The 25,015-nt window shown below is 47.9% G+C and overlaps 1 protein-coding gene across 1 annotated transcript; it reads right to left on the bottom strand.

Annotated features, from left to right (window-relative positions):
* Positions 1 to 807: 807 nt before the first annotated feature.
* LOC147091096 (gamma-aminobutyric acid receptor-associated protein) lies at positions 808 to 19,373 on the bottom strand. Its single transcript, XM_085977556.1, has 4 exons — positions 19,028 to 19,373; positions 5,867 to 5,945; positions 2,758 to 2,876; positions 808 to 1,293 (listed from the first exon to the last, which is right to left on the bottom strand). Exons 1-4 carry the CDS (start codon positions 19,115 to 19,117, stop codon positions 1,228 to 1,230), a joined length of 354 nt encoding a protein of 117 aa, XP_085833682.1. The 5' UTR covers positions 19,118 to 19,373; the 3' UTR covers positions 808 to 1,227.
* Between the last annotated feature and the right edge of the window lie 5,642 nt (positions 19,374 to 25,015).

The following is a 25,015-nucleotide window of genomic DNA, read 5'->3' as shown; positions in this document are numbered from 1 at the left end:
AGGGGTGTGAAACTCTCTGAAGCTGTGTGAGTGAGCCACACAGGCCTTAGATAGGTCCCAGGTTCAATACCCAGTCTGTAGAGTCAGTGTCCCTGCCCGAGGGAAAAAAACCCAGCCGTGGTCACTAACTAGTGACCCACGCTTGACAGCGCATGGTTGGACACTGGGTTACAACCCGGACCAAGCAAAGCTGCAATCCCCCACCACCCACCCCATGTTGGAATAACCTGCTGACATTCATTATCCAGGCTCGCTGATAAAGAACGGCGTTTGGATGCAAGATACCAGTGGGTGACCGACACCTGTAGAACCATCGCCGAGTAAGAGTCGAGCAAAACTATACCAGGAATGGGAGGTTATAGTTACAAAGGAAGGTTCCAAATACAGACAATGTTACGAGAGGATCCAACAGAACGTTTTCAAAATTGCAAAAGGTTTCAAGACGGCAAGTACTGAAAGATATATATTTTTAAAAATTGGTTGGTAAATCAAAAGGGGCATAAAATCAAGATCACTAGAAGAGCAAAGGGGAAAAAGTCAAAAGAATTTACCCCCTCCCAGCAGTTGGAAGGTTATTATAACAAGGAATACTATCCCACAAGGGACTATTAAGGCTGAGACTCGCACAATTAAAAGGGTAAGTATCTGAAAAGGAATACGGGGAAAAGGCAGGACATTGGGATCACAGTAAACAGTTCAAGGGCGAGCACTAGCACAGGCACGATGGGCCTCCTTCCGTGCTGTAATATTCCGTGATTCTATGAAAGGAGGACGCCAGAGGGAGAAATAATCAACGACACTGACGCACTCTGTGTACTGATGTTTTATTGTTAGCCTCCACGGTACATAAGGTGTGTCCTTCGGCAGCTATACAGCACAGTTGGCGAAAGACTCGTCCATTCAGCTTTGGAATTGACATTTTACAGGTGAACCAATAATCGAAGAAGAACCCCCCCCCCCACCCCGCCCTCCCCCCACCCCAAAAAAGGGGGGGAAAAAACAGCCAAAAGCAGGACTGCAGAAATAACGACACCAGAGCTTAGAAACTTGACAAATCAAAACAAGTAAATTAAAAAGAAATATTTCAACCTCCCCCCCCACTACCCCTTCTCCGTTTATCCAGAGGGATATGACAGACACACAAAAGATCAGCATTTATAGAACACACCAGGAAGTGCAGACCCAGAGAATGCTCGGCCTCTGAAGCCATCAGCAGCGATGCGGGCGTTACATTCCGTAAACGCTCTCGTCACTGTAAGCGATGTACAAAAAGAAATCTTCTTCATGATGCTCCTGAAAAACAAAATGGGGAGAGAAAAAACGCAGACAGGATTAGTCGAGCCACCGGACTGCCCGCACCGCAGTTCTTGTACCCGTGCTAAAGTTTCACACCGTAGCCAAGAGTTGGCAAGCTGGTGAACTCTGAACAACCCACAAGAGGATCTGATAGAGGGGTACAGACCATCCAGATGGAGAATTTGGGGAGCGTGAAAGAAAGACTTGCATTTCTACATCGCCTTTCACCACCTCAGGATGTCCCAAGCGCTTTACAGCCAATGAAGTACAGGAAACTCTTTGGCATCCGGCACCGACGGGACCAGCATGTTGCCGGTTGATTAAAAATTCCGGATGACGGAGAGGGCTATCGACCGAGACTATTTTTAACAAAGAAAAATAAAAAAATCAAGAAGTGTGCAGTATACAGTAATTGGGTACTCACCTACAGAACGTTGTGTTAAATGGATGGTGGAAGATGCTTGATTAAGTACAGTACTGCCAGTTGAGGGTAATCCATAACTCTTTAGTTACTTAACAGTAAAACAAAACTTACAGTAAACAGAAAAATGGCAGATTGAAAGAGACTCCTGGCAGCGCGGGAGAGTCAGACTCCTGTTATTGAGGTGTTCGGACTTCCGACAGCGCCAAGCCGCCGAGTAGTGGCAGTTTGGAGAACTACCCCCACTGACTAACTCGGCCACCGCAGGAGACTCGGACTCGGCAACATTGCCGGTTATTGAGGTGTTGTTTTCGGAGTATGAATTTTGCCGGTTAGTCCAGGACACCGGGGAGAACTCCCCTGCTGCTCTTCGAATAGCAGCCATGGAATCTTTTACGTCCACCCAAGAGCAGACGGGGCCTCGGTTTAACGTCTCATCCGAAAGACGGCCCCTCCGACAGTGCGCCGCTCCCTCAGTACTGCACTGGAGTGTCATGCTCAAGTCTCTGGAGCGCAACTTGAAGCCACGACTGACTCAGAGGCGAGAATGCTACCCACTGAGCCATGGCTGACATGGAGCGTGGGAAGAAGGGATTCATGTACCTACACACCATCGTTCCACATAGACCACGGGAGCAATGCACCTACGGCGCTGCAAACTGGCAGTTACATGGGAACACAATCCTGTACAGTGCATATACACACACGGCCACCTGGCACTCTGCAAGTTGGGCTTAAATCAATTTTGCCTAAACCCCTGGTGGGAATTTGCTGCACAGGATGTCCTAGGGCTCGATGGGCAGATTTTGTTCTCAGATTTATTTATTATTTTTTTTTACAAAACACTCCAACACCCCTCATCTCTGCCTTTGGCTCAAAAGCAAAATACACTACAGTGTGGCACAGACCAGGAAAGTTCCCAGGTTCAATCACTGTTGACTAAAACAAAAGCCTAATCTTCAGAAAGTTTTTTTTAAATGTTAAGCGGTGGTCCAGACAGCAAGGCTGCCAGAGTCTGGACCCTAGCTCCCATTACTGACCTGGTAGAGCTGCCCCATGGTTGCACTAGTTGGTGGAATGACATTGTTTACAAAAAAGAAAAGGGCATCCTCAGCCCGCAGGTGAATGCGCTTTCGGATCAGGAAGTAGAACTGTCCAACTGCGGAAAGATGGAAAATGAAGTGAGGTGAGCGTAACACAACGCAGCACTGCAATCACAGTTTCCTCGACGGGCTGAAACATAGAAGATAGGAGCAGGAGTCGGCCATTCGGCCCCTCGAGCCTGCTCCGCCATTCAATGAGATCATGGCTGATCATCCAAACTCAGTGCCCTGTCCCTGCCTTCCCCCCATATCCCTTGATCCCTTTAGCCTTCAGAAATATATCCAACTCCTTCTTGAATATATTTAATGAATTGGCCTCTACTGCCTTCTGTGGTAGAGAATTCCACAGGTTCACCACTCTCTGGGTGAAGAAATTCCTCCTCATCTCTGTCCTAAATGGCTTACCCCTTATCCTTAGACTGTGACCCCTGGTTCGGGACTCCCCCGCCATCGGGAACATCCTTCCTGCATCTAGTCTGTCTAGTCCTGTTAGAATTTTATAAGTTTCAATGCGATCCCCCCTCATTCTTCTAAACTCCAGCGAGTATAAGCCCAATCGACCCAATCTCTCCTCATACGTCATTCCTGCCATCCCAGGTATCAGCCTGGTGAATCTTCGCTGCACTCCCTCCATGGCAAGAACATCCTTCCTCAGATAAGGCAATCAAAACTGCACACAATACTCAAGGTGCGGTCTCACCAAGGCCCTGTACAACTGCAGCAAGACATCCTTGTTCCTGCACTCGAACCCTCTCGCTACGAAGGCCAACATACCATTTGCCTTCTTAACCGCCTGCTGCACCTGCATGCTTACCTTCAGTGACTGGTGCACAAGAACACCCAGGTCTCGTTGCACTTCCCCTTCTCCCAATCCATTGCCATTCAGATAATAATCTGCCTTCCTGTTTTTGCCACCAAAGTGGATAACCTCGCATTTATCCACATTATACTGCATCTGCCATGCTTCTGCCCAATCACCCAACCTGTCCATATCATACTGGAGTTTCTCTGCATCCTCCTCACAGCACACACGCCCACCCAGCTTTGTGTCGTCTGTGAGTCACGCAGGACAAGATCATCCCAGGGCTCTGCATTGTGACCATTACACAGCGGCACCCGCTGGAAGGCAAGGTGTTGGTCATCGGGCAAGGACAGGATGGTAACTCGAGCAGCAATACCTTCCTGCCAATACTCAACGTCTAGGCTCACGCGCAGAAAGGCTGCTCGTGCAAGGTGAAGAGCACACTTGTGAACCTGTACTGTCAGCACCTCAGGGGCGGCAGAATATTTAAAAGTCTTGTTGGGGGTTGGGGCGGGGGGGAGGGGAGGGCAGAGGAGAAAGCGCTCCCCCGCCTCCCCCCACTGTCCTCTCTTCCTGTGAGAAGGCATATCTGTTTACTAACTCTCTCCCAGAAGCCGAGTTTGGGAATGCATAGCACTGGCAGGAATCGCTGCAATGCGAGTGAAGCTTGAAACATGGATTGAAGCTGCAGAGGTCGAGAGAGAAAAGGGTTGTTTTGTCTAGAGTGGAGTGGGGGGGGGGGGGGGGGTGGTAGAGAGAAACCCCAATGTTTCATCAAGACGACTGACCGGCCTGCTGCGATTTTAATTCCACAGTTCCAGCCATTCACAGCCTTTTCTTGTCATCTCTAATTCATCTCTTGCCTGTTTCGGAAGCAGGTATTACTGAATTATATTACGCTCAAGGCAAAAAAAAGGAAACATGATGATTCACGGGCTAGGCAGGGGCACACTGGAAACTGGCCAGGAAATCAATGCAGACTGTGTCAGAAACAGACCCATAAAGCAATCGCCTACTGCAACATTGAAATACTGTGGGAGGGGGGCTTGTAATTGTGTACCAATGTATATCACACACTGTCAAGTGAAACTATATGAAACTTATAAAATTCTAACAGGACTAGACAGACTAGATGCAGGAAGGATGTTCCCGATGGCGGGGGAGTCCAGAACCAGGGGTCACAGTCTAAGGATAAGGGGTAAGCCATTTAGGACTGAGATGAGGAGGAGTTTCTTCACCCAGAGAGTGGTGAACCTGTGGAATTCTCTACCACAGAAGGCAGTGGAGGCCAATTCATTAAATATATTCAAGAAGGAGTTGGATATATTTCTTAAGGCTAAAGGGATCAAGGGATATGGGGAGAAGGCAGGGACAGGGCACTGAATTTGGATGATCAGCCATGATCTCATTGAATGGCGGAGCAGGCTCGAGGGGCCGAATGGCCGACTCCTGCTCCTATCTTCTATGTTTCTATGTTTCCCAAAAACATGTGGCTTAGAGGGGTACTGCACTGACGCACACAATCATTAACTTGGCAAAGCATAGTGCGGGGCGAGGCTATGCAGGCGCAGGCATTCACACCGCACAACAGACTCAGCAAAACTAATCGCTTTAAAAATAATTCAATTACAGCGGAAACAAGTGCTTGTTGCAATTGAAGGTGGAGTTGAGAAAACTTACTGTAGCAGAGGGGAAGGACAAGCACTCACCTTCTACCCTGTATCAAAATATCAACAAAACCTGCTGAACTTTAGCCCCAACGAGACTGCATATTTACTTAAGGAGTAGTTCTCATCTTAGCTCTCGAGCCAGTCCACGTTACCCATAACCTGCACAAAGGAGCACATTCCTGGCCACCGGCTAATTATTTTGGTATGTTCCAAGAGCGTTCCGTTTCTACACAATCTTTTCTTGGCTTTCATTCCCTCTTCCTGGAAATAAACCTCCGAGTGGTTCAAGGTCCCGTTTTCACACACGACCATAAATAACGGGCGGGGGGGTTTCAAGCTAGACCACCAAAACACAAGACGTCTCGAAGAGGGTTGAGAACGTGGAGTCAGTGCTGGCCACAGTCAGGACATCTTGTGATCAAAGATACATAGCTGGGTGCAGCCACACACACACACACAAAAACACACACACACACAAAAACACACGAGATCCTGAACACGCCAACATTCCTGGTAGGAACGGATATTGCGCCTGTGGAGCGACAGACAATGCAGAGAGACAGTGACAGCTTACCGGTCAGGTCAGATGGCACGAGGTACTTCTTCTTGTCCAGGTCTCCTATCCTGGCCTTTGGAGCCTTCTCCACGATCACCTGCACAGACAAAACAGAGGCATTAAGAAAAAAAAACACAGCTTCTTTTAAGTCGTTCTTCCCAGTTACAGACTGAAGACCAAGGTACGTACTGAACATGAATCATTTTACCACAGAATTAGAAACATGCTACCTGTTGCAATACTACTACTACTTCATATGGCTGGTATAGAGCAACAACTCTAATTTTACATTTAGGTGGGTAAGCCAGATAGTTGTGTCAGGAGTAGCGGAGTGCATCAGTAGTGGAATTTATCACCGTGATAGAATGGTTGCAGCACGGAAGGCGGCCATTCAGCCCGTGCCGACTCTCCGCTAGTCCCACTCCCCCGCCCTTTCCCCGGTAGCCCTGCAATGTTCTTCCTTCAGGTACTGATCCAACTCTCTTTTGAAAGATAAGATTGAGTCTGCCTCCACCACCCTCTCAGGCAGTGCACTCCAGATCCTAACCACTCGCTGCGTAAAAAAGATTTTTCTTACCTCGCATTTGGTTCTTTTGCCAATCACCTTAAACCTGTGTCCTCGGGTTCTCGACCCTTCCGCCAATGGGAACAGTTTCTCTCTATCTACACTCATGATTTTGAACACCTCTATCAAATCTCCTCTCAACCTTCTCTGCTCCAAGGAGAACAACCCCAGCTTCTCCAGTCTACCCACGGAACTGAAGTCCCTCATCCCTGGAACCATTCTCGTAAATCTTTTCTGCACCCTCTCTAAGGCCTTCACATACTTCCAGTTGGGGTGAACCAGTGTTTTATAAAGGTTCATCATAATTTCCACACTTTTGTACTCTGTGCCTCTATTTATGAAGCCCAGGATCCCGTAAGCCTTTTTAACGGCTTTCTCAACCTGCCCTGCCACCTTCAACAATTTGTGCACACATACCCCCAGGTCTCTCTGTTCATGCACCCTTTCAGGATAGTGCCATTTAGTTTATATATTCTCTCCTCATTCTTTCTACCAAGATGCATCACTTCACACTTTTCTGTTAAATTTCATCTGCCACGTGTCCGCCCATTTCACCAGCCTGTCCATGTCTCCCTGAAGTCTATCACTCTCCTCCTCACTGTTCACTATATTTCCAAGATTTGCGTCAGCTGCAAATTTTGAAATTGTGCCCTGTGCACTCACGTCCAAGTCATTGATATAAATCAAGAAAAGCAGTGGTCCTAGAACCGACCCCTGGGGAACACCACTGTGTACCTTCCTCCAGTCCGATAAACAACCGTTCACCACTACTCTCTGTTTCCAGTCACTTAGCCAATTCCGTATCCATACTGCCACTGTCCCTTTTATTCCATGGGCTTCAACTTTGCTGGCAAGCCTATTATGTGGCACTTTGTCGAACGCCTTTTGGCAACCGCATTAACCTCATCAACCCTCTCTGCTACCTCATCAAAAAACTCGATCAAGTTGGTTAAACACGATTTGCCTTTAACAAATCCGTGCTGGCTTTCCTTAATTAATCCACACCTTTCCAAGTGACTGTTAATTTTGTCCCTGATTACTGTTTCTAAAAGCTTCCCCACTAGCGAGGTTAAACTGACTGGCCTGTAGTTGCTGGATTTATCTTCACACCCTTTTTTGAACAAGGGTGTAACATTTGCAATTCTCCAGTCCTCTGGCACCAACCCCGTACCTATGGAGGATTGGAATATTTTGGCCAATACCGCCGTGATTTCCGCCCTCAATTCCCTCAGCATCCTAGGATGCATCCCATCCACTCGTGGTAATTTATCTACTGTAAGTACAGCCAGCCTTTCTAATACCTCTATCAATTTTTATACTATCAAGTGTCTCCACTATCTCTTCCTTCACTATGTCTATGGCAGCATCCTCTTCCTTGGTGAAGACAGATGCAAAGTACTCATTTAGCACCTCAGCCATACCCTCTGCCTCCATGTGTAGGTCTCCTTTTTGGTCCCTAATCAGCCCCACCCCTCCTCTTACTATTTACATGTCTGTAGAAGACTTTTGGATTCCCTTTTATGTTGGCTACCATTCTATTCTCATATCCTCTTTGCCCCTCTTATTTTCTTTTTCACTTCTCCTCTGACCTTCCTATATATAGCCTGATTCTCAGATGTACTTGCAGCTGACATCTGTCATACACACTCTTTTTCTGCTTTATCATATTGGCTCTCTGTTTCGTCATCCAGGGAGCTCTGACTTTAGTTGCCCTGCCTTTCCCCCTAGTGGGAATGTACCTCGACTGTACCCAAGCTATTTCCTCTTTAAAGGCAGCCCATTGTTCCATTACAGTTTTGCCTGCCAATCTTTGATTCCAGTTTACTCGGGCCAGATCCGTCCTCATCCCACTGAAATTGGCCTTCCCCCAGTTAAACATTTTTACTCTAGATTGCTCCCTGTCCTTTTCCAGAGCTAATCTAAGCCTTATGATACTATGATCACTGTTCCCTAAATGTTCACCTACTGACACTTGCTCCACTTGACCCACCTCATTCCCCAGAACGAGATCCAGCAATGCCTCCTCCCTCGTCGGGCTGGAAACATACTGATCAAGAAAGTTCTCCTGAACACACTTCAGAAATTCTTCCCCTTCTCTGATCTTTACAGTATTACAATCCCAGTCTATATTAGGATAGTTGAAGTCCCCCATTATTACTACTCTATCGTTCTTGGACCTCTCTGTAATTTCTCGGCAAATTTGCTCCTCCATATCTTTCCCACTAGTTGGTGGTCTATAGAATACACCTAGTAGTGTAATGGCACCTCTATTATTTCTTAACTCTAGCCATAGGCATTCTGTCCTTGACCCCTCCAGGACATCCTCCCTCTCCAACACTCTAACATTCTCCTTAATCAATACTGCCACACCACCTCCTATCTTTCCTGAACACCTTATAACCAGTAATATTTAATACCCAATCCTGCCCTTTTTTGAGCCAGGTCTCAGTTATTGCCACATCATCATATTCCCATGTGGTTATTTGTGCCTGCAGCTCACTTACCTTGTTTACTACGCTTTGTGCGTTCACATACATACACTGTAAACCCATCTTAGACCATCCTGTATTCTCTCTTAGTTGGATCCCACCTAATACCTTACTATTTCTTACTTTAGTGCTCTCCACCTTTCCCAATCCTTTGATCACTTTATTTCCCCTTTCTAATGTTACATCCTAGTGCCCACTCCCCTGCCAAATTAGTTTAAACCCTCGATAGCAGCACGAGCAAACATCCCCGCGAGGATATTGGTTCCGGCCCTGTTGAAGTGCAACCCATCCGACTTGTACAGGTCCCACCTCCCCCAGAACCAGTCTCAGTCCCAATGCCCCAGGAATCTAAAGCAAGCCCTCCCTCCTGCACCATCTCTCCAGCTACGCTCTATCTTATATTCACTTGTGCAAGTAATCTGGATGATTACTACCTTTGAGATCCTGCTTTTTAAGCTCTTTCCTAGCTCCCTAAAATCTGCCTGCAAGATCTCATCCCTCTTTCTACCTAAGTCGTTGGTACCAATATGGACCACGACCTCTGGCTGTTCACCCTCCCCCCTCACAATGTTTTGCAGCCGCTCAGTTACATCCTTGACCCTGGCACCAGGGAGGCAACATACCATCCTGGAGACACGTCTGCAGCCACAGAAACACCGGTTTGCTCCCCTAACTATCGAATCCCCTATGACTATTGCTTTCCCCATCTTCCTCCTCCCCCGCTGTACAGCTGAGCCACCCGTGGTGCCGTGGATTTGGCTCTGGCTGTACTCCCCAGAGGAACCATCGCCCTCACCAGTACTCAGAACCGAATAATGGTTAGGGAGCGAGATGCACTCGGAACTTCTGCACTACCTGTCTGGCGGTCACCTATTCCTTTTCTGCCTGCACACTATCTGCGGGGTGACCACCTCCTGAAACGTGCTATCCATGAAGCTCTCATCCTCGCAAATGCACCGCAGTGACGCCAGCTGCTGCTCAAGCTCCGAAACCCGGAACTCGAGCTCCTCCAGCTGACAACAACTCCTGCATACGTGGTTGTCCAGGACACAGGAAGCATCCTGGATTTCCCACATGGCACAGGATGTGCATTCTGCAGGACTGAGCTGCCCTGCCATGTCTCTATTTAATAGGCTATTAACTAACTTAGAGAAACTTAAGACTAAGATGTATCTGATTCAAGTTATTAATATAAAGTTACTAATTTAACATAGTATGAACAGTTACTAATCTCCAAGTTTCTGCTTAATTTCTAGCCAGCTATTTAACCCCAGCCCCTAACTTGAAGAGCAAAAAAACCGATGCGACTTTTACCAACCAACCAGTTAGCAGTTATCCTGTGATGTCAAGCCTGGATTTTTTTCTTTTTCTCTCTCTCCTCTGTGTTCCCGACCAGGTTTGCTGCTCTGCCTCCTTCGTATTTGGGAATCAGGCATTGAGTTGTTCGATGTTCCATGGCCTTTCTGGGTCGCACATTGGAGTGTTTTTAAATTCTCCTCTTGTGCATCGAGTATCCGCATCTGCTACGGTTTGTGCCGATGCGGTTTAGGGTATGCCCATAAGCTTCGTGGAAGGTCGAAGCCAGCGATCTTCCCCGTCGGGTCTTTCACGAGGTGTTTGTTTGTGGCTTCTTGGTGATCTCCACTCGGCTTTCCAAACATCGTCAGGGTTGAAGTCTCATTGCCGAAGATTAAACGCGTGGGTCCAAAGGGGCGTGCGTGACTTCAAGCGGTGGTGAGGGACGTTGTTGAGATCCTAGTGGATGGGGAGGCTTCAGTTTGCCACCATTCGCTGGACTTCCCTGAGCGTTGCAATGACCCAATGTCCATTAAAGGAACCGTAGTATCCACTGCTCCACCCAAGGTTGGGGCTGGTCATCGGAATTTCAGAATTTTTTGTACCAAGTTGACTTAAACCATGACACAGATACCCAGCAGCACAGTTGGAGTATCTGTCCTACCAAACCTGGGCTGTGCCTGTAGTACAGCACTTTTTGAGCTGCGTAACACAGTGGGTGCAGTGCTGGTGGTTACAGGTCTGTCACTCCAGTTTGCAGCAATTTGAAATGATTAATTATCATCGTGAGTGATCTTTCTAAAGTACATTGGCCCCAGTTGCAAACCTCATAAGACTGCTGGCATTTTTTTTAAATTACAGAGTTCTCTTTCACTGGAAGGCTGATATTCTGGAGGCTTTTCTACATGAAAGATATCCTTTGCTCCCAAGCCAGCACTATCAGAACCTTTCCTATTTGCAAGTTCCTGATTTAGGCTGGGAGACAGTGATCAAAGATTAGGAGGGAAAGTAGCAATAACATAAGAAATAGGAGCAGGAGTCGGCCATTCAGCCCCTCGAGCCTGCTCCGCCATTCAATAAGATCACGGCTGATCTTCTACCCCAACTCCACTTTCCTGCACTATCCCCATATCCCTTGGTTCCCTGAATATGCAAAAATCTATCGATCTCAGCCTTGAATATACTCAACGACTGAGCCTCCACAGCCCTCTGGGGTAGAGAATTCCAAAGATTCACCACCCTCCCAGTGAAGAAATAGGGGCACTATTACAGGTTCCCAAGCAGGGGGGGTGCCCTTAAATCAGCCAGCGTTCTCTCTGGGAAGTGCGTGCGTTTGGATCTCAGTAGAGAGCAAGATCAGTTGTGACTCTCCCCTTCCAAATGAATCTGCCAAATCTCAAGCTTGAGAACTATGAAGGCTATTTAGGCAGAGTACCAGAGGGTAGCTATGGAACCACGAGTCAGTTCACAGGCAGAAGGGGGATTGACAGAATAGAGGTAACCCTTAGGCCCAACAGCACTTTCTGACAACAGTAACCTCGCTTCAGATCAAAAACAAATCTCACTGCAATATTTGAGGACATTCTGAAAGGCCAAACATAACCAGTGCAACAGGCTCCTTTGCCCTATATAAAGCCAAAAGCTTCACACATTTACTAGGATTACTGAGCAAGGTGGACCAAATCCAAAGGCAGTTTTCTTCTCCTAACCCCACAGTTCAGTTTAGCTGCTAAAATCGTCAATTTTTATAAAACATTAAGTCTGCAACTGGAGACCCACTGCGTCAGTGGAGTGATCGATGCCAGCTTGCAACACACTCCGACAATGACACAGGCCGCTCTACTCCTTTCCGGACAGGTTGTAACCTTACAAACTAAGCCGTTACCAAGACAATGCAAGATCGATGCCCTGCCTGCGTAAATTTCTGTGCCAAGGCCGTCGTCATCGCAGTGCTCACAACCTTTCGCAACTCTGTCCCATTTTACCAAGGCTCAACTTTCTCCAGATTGCCGCAGAAGGAACTGAAGAGCTCAGCAAAGGCAGACACTGCCGGCTCCATCATTTGCTTTTTGGCTTCACATAGAAACATAGAAGATAGGAGCAGGAGTCGGCCATTCGGCCCCTCGAGCCTGCTCCGCCATTCAATGAGATCATGGCTGATCATCCAAATTCAGTACCCTGTCCCTGCCTTCTCCCCATATCCCTTGATCCCTTTAGCCTTAAGAAATATATCCAACTCTTTCTTGAATATATTTAATGAACTGGCCTCCACCGCCCTCTGTGGCAGAGAATTCCACAGGTTCACCACTCTCTGGGTGAAGAAATTCCTCATTTCAGTCCTAAATGGCTTACCCCTTATCCTTAGACTATGACCCCTGGTTCTGGACTCCCCGGCCATCAAAAACATCCTTCCTGCATCTAGTCTGTCCAGACCTGACAGAATTGTATAGGTTTCGATGAGATCCCCTCTCAATCTTCTAAACTCCAGCGAGTATAAGCCCAATCAACCCAATCTCTCCTCATACGTCATTCCTGCCATCCCAGGTATCAGCCTGGTGAATCTTCACTGCACTCCCTCCATGGCAAGAACATCCTTCCTCAGATAAGGCGACCAAAACTGCACACAATACTCAAGGGGTGGTCTCACCAAGGCCCCGTACAACTGCACCACCTGTATATGGTGGTAACCAGTGCCAAAGTGAGTCAGAAAGCACTGCAACTTTCTGGCACTGCTGCTAAACAATCCAAAGAAACTGAAACCACTCACTTTGTCCAGCTTTTCAATTACACCAATTCAAGCATTGGCACGGAAACTAAAAGCAAACTGATCACAAAGAACGCTGCAAATCCAACACTCGCCACAGCTAAATCCCCCCCCCCCTACGGAGAAGTAGGGCCTTAACACACCTCCCGGCGGTATAACTCCCCTTTTAACCTGCATGCAGGTCATTTCAAGCTACTTTTTTTTTTAAATCACTCCTGCAAGCAGATACCTGCCTCTAGGTTTTGGTCTGTGGCTTCACAAGTCAACAAATTGCACATTATTAAAGACCAAAAGTAATGGCTAGCAATTAAAGAATTACAACATAATTTACAACAAATATACATCCCTTTAAGGCACAAAAACCCCACAGGAAAAGCGGTCCAACCGTGGCTAACAAGAGAAGTTAAAGATAGTGTTAAATCAAAGGGAGGAGGCTTATAATGTTGCCAAAAAGTAGTGAGCCTGAGGATTGGGAGGATTTTAGAATTCAGCAAAGGAGGACCAAGAAATTGATAAAGAAAGGGAAAATAGAATGAGAGTAAACTAGCAAGAGACATAAAAACAGACTGTAAAAGCTTCTATAGGTATGTATAAAGGAAAGGTTTAGCGAAAGTAAACGTGGGTCCCTTACAGGCTGAGACAGGAGAAATTATAGTGGGGAATAAGGAATTAAGAGTTGGCCATTTAGGACTGAGATGAGGAGGAATTTCTTCACTCAAAGGGTGGTGAATCTTTGGAATTCTCTGCCCCAGAGGGCTGTGGAGGCTCAGTCGTTGAGTATATTCAAGGCAGAGATTGATAGATTTTTGGATATTAAGAGGATCGAGGGACATAGGGATAGTGCAGGAAAGTGGAGGAGGTAGAAGATCAGCCACGATCTTATTGAATGGCGGAGCAGGCTCCAGAGGCCAAATGGCCGACTCCTGCTCCTATTTCTTATGTTCTTATGACCATCTCTGTAACTATAACAAAACATGGGCAAGGTGGGGCAGAACGAGACACCGTCTCCCCGCTTCTGATTCCTACAACATGCACCCCCCTCAAATCAGGATGACGTTGAGCCTTACGCTCAAACATTTGGTTTTTTGGTTCTGTTCACGCAGCCGGTAATGTTGCAAATGCAGTTCCAGTCCAGCCGCATCTTAAAGACAGGTTAACATTTCAGCAGGTCGTCCCAGTTCCAACGCTCGAGTCACACAGGAAACTTTCAACCTTCTCTTTCAACGTGCTCTACGATCAAAATGTTCTGTTTTATTTCCAAAGAGAACAAACTTCAAAGTAGAGCCGACAAATTGCTTTTGAAGTGCAGTCACCGTGATGTAGGCTAGCACAGCAGCCATTTGCGCACAGCAAGATTCCACAAACAGCAGTGAGACGAGCAGCCTGTTAATCTGTTTTAACGGTGTTGGTTGAGGGATAAATGTCGGCCAGGACACCGGGGAGAACTCCCCCTGCTCTTTGTAAAATCTCCCACGGCACTATTTGAAGTTCACCCGAGAAGGCAGACGGGGCCTCGGTTGAACGTCTTTGATGTACTGCACTGGAGTGTCAGCCTAGATTATATGGCTCAAGGCCTGGAGTGGGAAGTGAACCCCTGACCTTCTGACTTAGAGTCGAGAGCGCTACCACTGAGCCAAGGTCAACACCGAGGCACATTTAGAAATGTATTTACACTCCCGATGAATTACTCTACTTAATGTCAGCTCTGCAAGTGGTAGATATATTCCGCCCAGATCAGGTAGAGTAGAGTTTGGATTCAGAGTAAAACCCCTGCTATTCTGTCTCAACAACACACTTAATTCCAACCTCAATGTGACATTTCCCTTCAAACACCAAGCATCCTGTGACCAGCCCAAGATTGCCAAATTTAGTACCACATTATTGACAGCTTGGTCTGGTCGACTCTTCACTCACTAGAGTTGGGACTACCCAAACTCAAAACTCTTTAAAACAGATAGTAGGTGTGGGACTGGGTTGGGAGAGAGAGAGAACAGGAGTCAGCCCTGGGATCTAACCATGCTCCTGTAAGTGAAAGCATTACTCTCCCTAAATCTGCCGCAAAAAATTCACTTAAAAACTAAAAAGGAGCCATTCATGTCGCTATAGGTTTGTTAAGAAAATGTAGAGAACAGCAGCCCTATTGGGTATTTTTGGGCAGAAACACACAAGTACAATGCATACCATCCGCACCCGGAGCTCTTTTCCTAAATGTCAGAGTCTGGTCCTACTGCAAAAACCACACTAAGATTGTAACACCAGTACAGATCAGGACTACATCCGAGGACAATTCCTGGAGAGCCCCCGCTTTCCCTCGCCCGCGTCAAGAACCCCATTCAAACAGGGCAGGATACAGCCTCTCCACTGGATTTATACTGTGCACTTGCTATGACAGTGGGGCAGATTCCAATCTTAGTAACGGGGTATCTACCCCCGGCCCTCCGAAAGAACCTGAAGATGAAGACCTATAAACCTATACATCGCAAAGGTTGAAGATTGGTGACCAGGCACGGACAGATGGGCAACATTTTGAATGAGATGCACAGTTTACATGGACTGCGTTGACGTTGTCTGTTGGTACACAACAGACATATTTAAATACTGGGAAGCTGCAATCTGTCTCAAGTGCATACTTGACTGTGAAACTGTCTGTGTGGAATCATTTACATACTGACACCACAGCGGTTAGCAAGGGGATGCACTGTTTAAAAACAGAAGTGTTTCACAGCGCATTATTCTGATGCCAAGGGGAGTTGTGTGTAATCTAGTCTGTTCTTTTAAGGGTGGGCCAGAACTTCGGGTCCCCACGGGTGAGTACGCACGGGGTACTCACGCGTAGGCCCAATGGAAGTACTGGCTTCGCCCATGCACTGCGCATGCGCAGAAAACCGGAACTTCCGTTCCCTTAAAAGGGGTTCACAGGTCGAACGTGTGCGCCGGAGAGGCAGCGCGCACGCCTGGAACTTCTGGTTTTTTTCCAGGTTTCTCCGGGAGGGTAAGTCTCCAGGAGTTACGCTTGTAAAAAGCAGTCACAAGGCCTGCTTTTAACAAAGGTAAGTGGCGAATTAAGTTAAATTAAAACATTTTTTCCACAGATTTATTGTTTTTAAATACTTTAAAAGGTAAGTTTATTTTTAGCCCTATAGAAACTGTAATTAATTTTTTCAAAAATTTAAATTGTTTAAAATAGTTATTTTATGTAATTTATACTTATTTCAAAAATGTGATTTTTAAAAATTTATTTGAAGTTTTAGTGATTTTTGGGGCTGAATTATATTCATAGATTGGACAGCTCTTCCTGTCAAATCTATGAATACAGATTCCCTGCTCCCATTGGCTCCCCATGGCCCACGTGATCCCAGGGGAGGCTTCCAACTAACTGCGCCCCTGGGATACGTGAGCACTGCGCGCCGGCAGTTGGAGCAGGCCCAGGATCGGAATCCCAGCTCAATGGGCCGGCGCGCTAGGTAAGTGCAGGTCGGGGGCTTACACCCGTGGGAAGTGTAAGTGCAGCAAGTTCACATATTTCTTTTTTTTATTCATTCACGGGATGTGGGCATCGCTGGCAAGGCCAGCATTTATTACCCATTCTTAATTGCCTTTGAGAAGGTGATGGTGAGCTGCCTTCTTGAAGCGCTGCAGTCCTGTGAGGTATTTTCCCAGTGGTTTTTAAACAACTTGAGTGTCTCGCTGGGCCGTTTCAGAGGGCAGTTAAGAGTCAACCAAGTTGCTGCGGGTCTGGAGTCACATATAGGCCAGACCGGGCAAGGACGGCAGATTTCCTTCCCTAAAGGAGGCTAGTGAACCAGATGGGTTTTAACGACAATCCGATAGTTTCACGGTCACCATTACTGATACTAGCTTTAAATTCAATTAAATAAATCTGGAATAAAAAGTCCCCAGCTGCGGTGGTGGGATTTGAACACATGTCTCCGGACCATGAGTCCAGGCCTCTGGATTACTAGCCCAGTAACAACCACTGACTGCTACTGTTCCCGTGCCGTACTAATAATCACGTTAGGAAGAAAAGTTGCATTTATCTAACGCCTTTCACGACCACCGGACATCCTGAAACGCTTTACAGCCAATACTCCAATCATTGTAAAGTCAGAGGTGCAGCAGCCCATTTGCGCTCAGCAAGCTCCCACAAACAGCAATGCAATAATGGCCAGGTATTCTGTTATAGTGATGTTGGTTCAGCAATAAATATTGGCCCCAGGACACCAGGGAGAACACCCCACTGCCCCTCTTCGAAATAGTACCATGGGATCCTTTACATCCACCTGAGAGCGGACGGTGCCTCGCTTTAACGTCTCATCCGAAAGATTGCCCCTCCCACAGTGCGGCGCTCCCTCAGTACCGCCCCTCCGACAGTGCGGCGCTCCCTCAGTACTGCCCCTCCGACAGTGCGGCTCTCCCTCAGTACTGCCCCTCCGACAGTGCGGCGCTCCCTCAGTACTGCCCCTCCCACAGTGCGGCGCTCCCTCAGTACTGCCCCTCCCACAGTGCGGCGCTCCCTCAGTACTGCCCCTCCGACAGTGCGGCGCTCCCTCAGTACTGCCTCTCCGACAGTGCGGCGCTCCCTCAGTACTGCCCCTCCGACAGTGCGGCGCTCCCTCAGTACTGCCCCTCCGACAGTGCGGCGCTCCCTCAGTACTGCCCCTCCGACAGTGCGGCGCTCCCTCAGTACTGCCCCTCCGACAGTGCGGCGCTCCCTCAGTACTGCCCCTCCGACAGTGCGGCGCTCCCTCAGTACTGCCCCTCCGACAGTGCGGCGCTCCCTCAGTACTGCCCCTCCGACAGTGCGGCGCTCCCTCAGCACTGGTTATAATATTTATATAACACTAGCCATAATATTTAAAAAACAATTTGATCAAGAGCACCCTATTATTTTGCCCAGCAACTTTGCTTACTGATTACCGCGTACTAATAGTTACACTAGTTATATTAGATTCATTCCATCCACTTTTATAACTAATTTACTTCCCGGCAACAAGGGGGGGATTAACCAGCATTATACTAGTTTAATTAATCAATAGTATGCATGATTGAGCAGCTGGTTACAGCCGCCTACTATTACTTAACCTGGTTAACGGCTGTCAATTGTCCGGTTATACTCGCTCAGATCCTCTGGTCTGCTGGCGACGCTCGTTCACGGTTACACTCGCTTCGAGGAGTTCCGCTAAATGGCCGCGCTCGTTTTGGGGCCGGTTGCGCTGGTTAGTGCCGGTTCTGCTAGTTAAGAGGAGGTTGAACGCTGGGCGGAGCTCGATTGTGGTCGGAACCGCTAAGATCGGTTCGGCTAGTTGCCGGTAAACAGTAAGGCCGGGTGCTGGCTGGCTGGCGGTTTATGCTGGTTAGTGGCCGGTTTATGCTGGTTAAGCTTAGCTTGGCTGCTGGCGGCCCTCGATTGCGGTTCGATTCGTTCAGATCAGTTTTGACTATTCCGCCGGTCAGCGGCAAGCCAGGGACGCTTGGTCAAGGGCCGGTTCTGCTAGTTAGCGCTGGTTCAAATTATTTTGACTACTGGCCAGTAAGTAGCAAAAAAGTGGGGAGCTAGTTAAGCGCCGGTTCTGCTAGTTAAAATTTATTTTGACTATTTGTCATTAAGTAGTTAAGCGCCGGTTCTGCTAGTTAAAATTTATTTTGAAGATTTGCCGGTAAATATTTAAGCGCCGGTTCTGCTAGTTAACATTTATTTTGACTATTTGCCGGTAAATAGTTAAGCACCGGTTCTGCTAGTGAAAATGTATTTCGACTATTTGCCGATAAGTAGTTAAGCGCCGGTTCTGCTAGTTAAAATGTATTTTGACTATTTGCCGATAAGTAGTTAAGCGCCGGTTCTGCTAGTTAAAATGTATTTTGACTATTTGCCGTTAAGTAGTTAAGCGCCGGTTCTGCTAGTTAAAATGTATTTTGACTATTTGCCGTTAAGTAGTTAAGCGCCGGTTCTGCTAGTTAAAATGTATTTTGATTTCTTCGCCGTCACCCTAGCAAGGCCGCGGGTTAAACGCGCCGCTCCCGCTCGGGTTAAACGCGCCGGTCCCGCTCGGGTTTAAAGCACTGACCGGGACGCGGTCGGGATATTTCTTGCGGATCTTCTCGCCCTCGGAGCGCCGCTTCTCGAAGAGATGCTCCTCCTTGTACTGGAACTTCATGGCGGCCGCTGGGCTGGGCTGTCACTGGGTCCGGCTGGGCTGTCACTCGACGCTCGGCTGTCCGCTCGGGCCTACCCCCGCGGTGTGTGAGGTGTGAGCGTGCCGGTGGACTCGGGGAGGAGGAGTTGATAGCGGGGAGGTGTCTGGTGCTCTGAGCCGGGGATTTCTCCTCAGGACTGGGTGTTTTCCGCTCTCTCTCTCTCTCTCTCTCACTGACGGACTCTCCGCCTTCCCGCCCGCCCCCGGCGGACTAACACAACCCGCCCACTAAGCCCGCGCCGCCTCACCCCCCCAACCGACCACCAAAACAAAAGAGTCCCCCGCCTCCATCGCCTCAAACACCCGCCTGTTTCCCTCAGAAACCAACCGCGGCCGCCCGCTGGAGAACAAGCGTGCTCCCCCCTTGGTATCATCCCCACCCCCGACCACATCTTTCTAATTTAACATTTTATTTTATTTTTCCCTGGCGAATTGAGCGCGGAGTGACACACCAGTGAGAAAAAAAGGGGAGGTGCTGCGGTCGCCGTCACAATGCGCGGCCCGGTACGTCACGTCACGAGACTCCCGACGGGCGAAACGTCACCCAGGCCCCGCCCACTCGCCCCCGCCCCGCCCCGCCCCTCGGACTCTGGCTGGTCACGTGTGGCGGCTGGCGTCACGTGTTTCTCCTGCTGGCAACAAAGGGAGGGAGGGAGGGGGGCGTGGCCAGTGCGAACTGCACCTGTCACTCACTCTCCACACCTTCTCCTCCTCTCTCTCTCTCTCTCTGTGCTTTGTGCAAGGCATCACTGGATCACAGAATGGTCACAGCACAGAAGGAGGCCGTTCACAGAAACATAGAAAAATAGTAGCATGAAACATAGAAGATAGCAGCAGGAGTCGGCCATTCGGCCCCTCGAGCCTGCTCCACCATTTAATGAGATCATGGCTGATCATCCAAACTCAGTACCCTGTCCCTGCCTTCTCCCCATATCCCTTGATCCCTTTAGCCTTATGAAATATATCTAACTCCTTCTTGAATATATTTAATGAATTGGCCTCCACTGCCTTGTGTGGTAGAGAATTCCACAGGTTCACCACTCTCTGGGTGAAGAAATTCCTCCTCATCTCTGTCCTAAATGGCTTACCCCTTATCCTTAGACTGTGACCCCTGGTTCTGGACTCCCCCGCCATCGGGAACATCCTTCCTGCATCTAGTCTGTCCAGTCCTGTTAGAAGTTTATAAGTTTCAATGAGATCCCCTCTCATTCTTCTAAACTCCAGCGAGTATAAGCCCAATCGACCCAATCTCTCCTCATACGTCATTCCTGCCATCCCAGGTATCAGTCTGGTGAATCTTCGCTGCACTCCCTCCATGGCAAGAACATCCTTCCTCAGATAAGGTGACAAAAAACTGCACACAATACTCTAGGTGTGGTCTCACCAAGGCCCTGTACAACTGCAGCAAGACATCATGTAAGGGGTTTTAGATCGCAGAGGTTTCTCTCTCTAGAGGCCTCTCTCTCCTGCACAGCAAAACCTTGAGTGGTTCGACCCACTCGCCCCTTAGATTCTGGACTCTGGACTTTGGGGCAGGAAGTACAATGTAGAGAAAACACTTATAGACCAAGTTTGATGAAACAAAATGGAATTTTATTGCATAATGTAAAACAAATCAAATGCAAGCAAATAAGAGGGTACATGGGAGGGGAAAACACAAACAAATCATAACAACACAGTACTAACTAAGGCAAATACAGGCATATTATACTCTGTAAGGATCATCATGAAATGGGGAAAACACACGGAACATCGAGGGACAACAACTCATGTTAATTATACCCTTAAATGTCCACCCCCTTAAACCTATCTAGATCTGATTATGAAGGGCCAGAAACATGCTCACCAATCTAACTAGGAAGTGTAAGGTTTTGAAACAGGTCTGCGTTTGATCCTTTCAGGCGTCCCGTCTCCACGTGGTTGTTGGAGCCCCAGCGAGCTGCGCCACACCTCTCCCCTGAGGTGGGGGTCGGGGACGGCTGGACACCGGCTGGTCTGGATGTCGGCGGGGTCGGGGATCGTTTGCTCGACCCCGGTCAGAGGAGCCTCGGGCTGGCCCCCATCATTTCTTCAGTTTCTTCTTATCTCTTCTCCCGAGCCGGAGCGGGTCGATGGTCTCTCGTTTCGTCAACGGCCCGGGGTTGGTCGATGATCTCCCGATGTTTTACCCCGGGGCGGGATGCCGGCTCGAACCGTCTTCTTCTCCTTTTTCTAGCGATGATGCTACCGATACGATGGTAGCACCACGATGACCGCTCCGTCTATGGCTTCCTCCCGTTTCTTTTTCTTCCTACCTCTGGGTTCCCAGATATACTTCTCATCAGAAGCCCCTATCTCGCACCAAATCAGGTTAGTCTTTTGTTTTAATTTTGGCGGGCTGGGAGCACAACGGGGTAGTTATTATATTTTAAACTGTTCTTGGATGGCCGGTAACGGGCCATCTCTGGTCTGGAATGACCTTCATTGTTTTTAATGTCCTGGTGATGTCCTTAACGGGTCCTTGATGCTCTTCTCATGAATATGAAACTGTTCCCTTTTGTCTGGGTAAACATTTAGATGGCCTTTATCTACAGGCCGATCTTGACTGGATCTGCATCCAATCTATATGTATATGTGGGTGTCTGGTTTCATTCTCTCAGAAACAGCTTCCAGAACTTACTGTGGGTTGAATCCACAAAGCTGTCTGAGGACTGCAGGAACCATTTTAAAGTGTCCCAATAAGTTGGTCACGGGGTCTGGCGGCCATTTTGAATGCCCCTTTTTCCTAGGCTTCTTTTAAAACAGTCTTTAAAATCATGGCCTCTTCTGCCATTCGACCCTTTATAATATAAAGTTCAATTTTGCGAATCCTACAATCCTTCCTCGGATAAGGCGACCAAAACTGCACACAATACTTCTCCTCCTTTCTCTCTGCACTTTGTGCAACAAGGCATCACTGAATCACAGAATGGTCACAGCACAGAAGGAGGCCGTTCACAGAAACATAGGAAAATAGGAGCAGGAGTCGGCCATTCGGCCCTTCGAGCCTGCTCCGCCATTCAATATGATCATGGCTGATCCTCTCTCTCAATACCATATTCCCACTCTCTCCCCATACTTCTTGATGCCTTTTGTGTCTAGAAATCTATCTATCTCCTTCTTAAATATATCCAGTGACTTGGCCTCCACAGCCTTCTGTGGTAGAGAATTCCACAGGTTTATCACTCTCTGGGTGAAGAAATTTCTCCTCATCTCAGTCCTAAATGTCCTGCCCCGTATCCTGAGACTGTGACCCCTGGTTCTAAACACCCCCCAGCCAGGGGAAACATCCTCCCTGCATCCAGTCTGTCTAGCCCTGTCAGAATTTTATACGTTTCAATGAGATCCTCTCTCATTCTTCTAAACTCTAGTGAATACAGGCCGAGTCGACCCAATCTCTCTTCATACGACAATCCTGCCATCCCAGGAATCAGTCTGGTGAACCTTCGCTGCACTCCCTATTTGGCAAGTATATCCTTCCTTAGGTAAGGAGACCAAAACTGTACACAATACTCCAGGTGTGGTCTCACCAAGGCCCTGTATAACTGTAGTAAGACATTCTTGCTCCTGAACTCAAATCCTCTTGCAATGAAGGCCAACATACCATTTGCCTTCCTAACTGCTTGCTGCACCTGCATGTTTGCTTTCAGTGACTGGTGCACAAGAACACCCAGGTCCCTCTGAGGGCCCCGCCAAGCCCATGCCGGCTCTCTGCGAGAGCGCCTCGGCTAGTCCCGCTCCCTGCCCTTTCCCCGTATCCCCGCAAATTTCCTTCCTTCAGGTACTTATCCAACTCCATTTTGAAAGCTGCGATTGAGTCTGCCTCAGCCACCCTCTCGGACAGCGCATTCCAGATCCTAACCCCTCGCTGCATCAAAAAAAACAGTTTTCCCTCATGTCGCCTTTGGAGCTTCTGCCAATCGCCTTAAATCTGTCCCCTCTGGTTCTCGACCCTTCTGCCAACGGGAACAGTTTCTCTCTCTATCCATGAAACCCTCCTCCATGCCTTTGTTACCTCCAGACTTGACTATTCCAACGCACTCCTGGCTGGCCTCCCACATTCCACCCTCCGTAAACTAGAGGTCATCCAAAACTCGGCTGCCCGTGTCCCAACTCGCACCAAGTCCCATTCGCCCATCACCCCCTGCGCTCGCTGACCTACATTGGCTCCCGGTTAAGCAATGCCTCGATTTCAAAATTCTCATCCTTGTTTTCAAATCCCTCCATGGCCTTGCCCCCTCCCTATCTCTGTAACCTCCTCCAGCCCCACAATCCCCCAAGATATCTGCGCTCCTCTAATTCTGCCCTCTTGAGCGTCCCTGATTATAATCGCTCAACCTTCAGTGGCTGTGCCTTCTGTTGCCTCGGCCCTAAGCTCTGGAATTCCCTGCCTAAACCTCTCCGCCTCGCTTACCTCCTTTAAGACGTTCCTTAAAACCTACCTCTTTGACCAAGCTTTTGGTCACCTGCCCTAATTTATCCTTATGTGGCTCGGTGTCAAATTTCTTGTCTTAAAATACTCCTGTGCAACGCCTTGAGACATTTTACTACATTAAAGGCGCTATATAAATACAAGTTGTTGTTGTCCAGTCCCCTCATGATTTTGAACACCTCTATCAAATCTCCTCTCCATCTTCTCTGCTCCAAGGAGAACAACCCCAGCTTCTCCAGTCTATCAACGTAACTGAAGTCCCTCATCCCTGGAACCATTCTCGTAAATCTTTCCCGCACCCTCTCTAAGGCCTTTACATCCTTCCTAAAGTGCGGTGCCCAGAATTGGACACAATATTCCAGTTGAGGTTGAACCAGTGTTTTATAAAGGTTCATCGTAACTTCCTTGCTCTTGTACTCTCTGCCTCTATTTATGAAGCCCAGGATCCCATAAGCTTTTTTAACTGCTTTCTCAACCTGCCCAGCCACCTTCAACGATTTGTGCATATATACCCCCAGGTCTCTCTGTTCGTGTGAAGGGATAGTTACTAGTCCTAGCCTCTTTAGGGCAACCCCAGATCAGGCGTATTCCCCAGACGTTCATGACGTAATAAAGACTCTCTACGCACTTGGTTGAACATAAAGCAAGGCTTTAATCGACTTGTAACAAAACATGGGGGTCTAGTTAGTAGTCACTAGTTTCCTGTTTCCAGATTGTCTCTGGCCAAGTTGGGCCCACGCCCGAGTATTTATACTCCTCGGACGGCGCCCTCAGCTGGCCGTCCAGTAGTACTTCCTGAGTTACTTCTTGTAGACGTTGCGATTTATGACAGTTCACTTTCAACTAAAGTTAGAGTTGGTCGAATCCTAAAGACGCTTAATTGGGTCTAAAGGCCCAGACTATCTCTCCCTAAAGGCAAGGAACAACCTGAAGATGTTACTGTCCTCCAGATAGCACTTGTAATAAGTTTAGCTAGACTGTAACGTTCCGGATATTATGAGGGTCTGGAAAACTCCCCCAGAATTCTGCAACTCCTCACCAAAGAGTGTACAGAGATTGAGTTCACGAGTTTGATGCAGAAGTACTATGTGAGACAATTCTAAAAATAAATAGATTTATTAAAGAATCAACATGTAATTACAGTAAGTATTTCAATCGCAGCATTAACAGTTCCAAATACAAAAAGCTTTTACAATCTTATTATCAGAGATCCTTATTCTCAAATCTTAACTTCATTACATTTTTACATTTCTCAGTCTTATTCCAGGATATCCACCAAAATCAAATACCTTGATCCCCAAGATACAAAGAGTTGAAGACTTGCAGAGCTTGTCTCTGAAGCCTGTGAATCGCTTTGCCCCTTCAAGCAAATCTGTCTTCCCATTTGAAAATCCAATTTTTATACCCTT

Source organism: Somniosus microcephalus, unplaced genomic scaffold, assembly GCF_052327205.1.
Source record: "Somniosus microcephalus isolate GS21.2 unplaced genomic scaffold, FLI_Smic_1.0 unresolved_chr4, whole genome shotgun sequence".
Taxonomy (NCBI): domain Eukaryota; kingdom Metazoa; phylum Chordata; class Chondrichthyes; order Squaliformes; family Somniosidae; genus Somniosus; species Somniosus microcephalus.
Note: the sequence above shows the minus strand (reverse complement) of the source record. Positions and strands in the feature narration are given on the sequence as shown.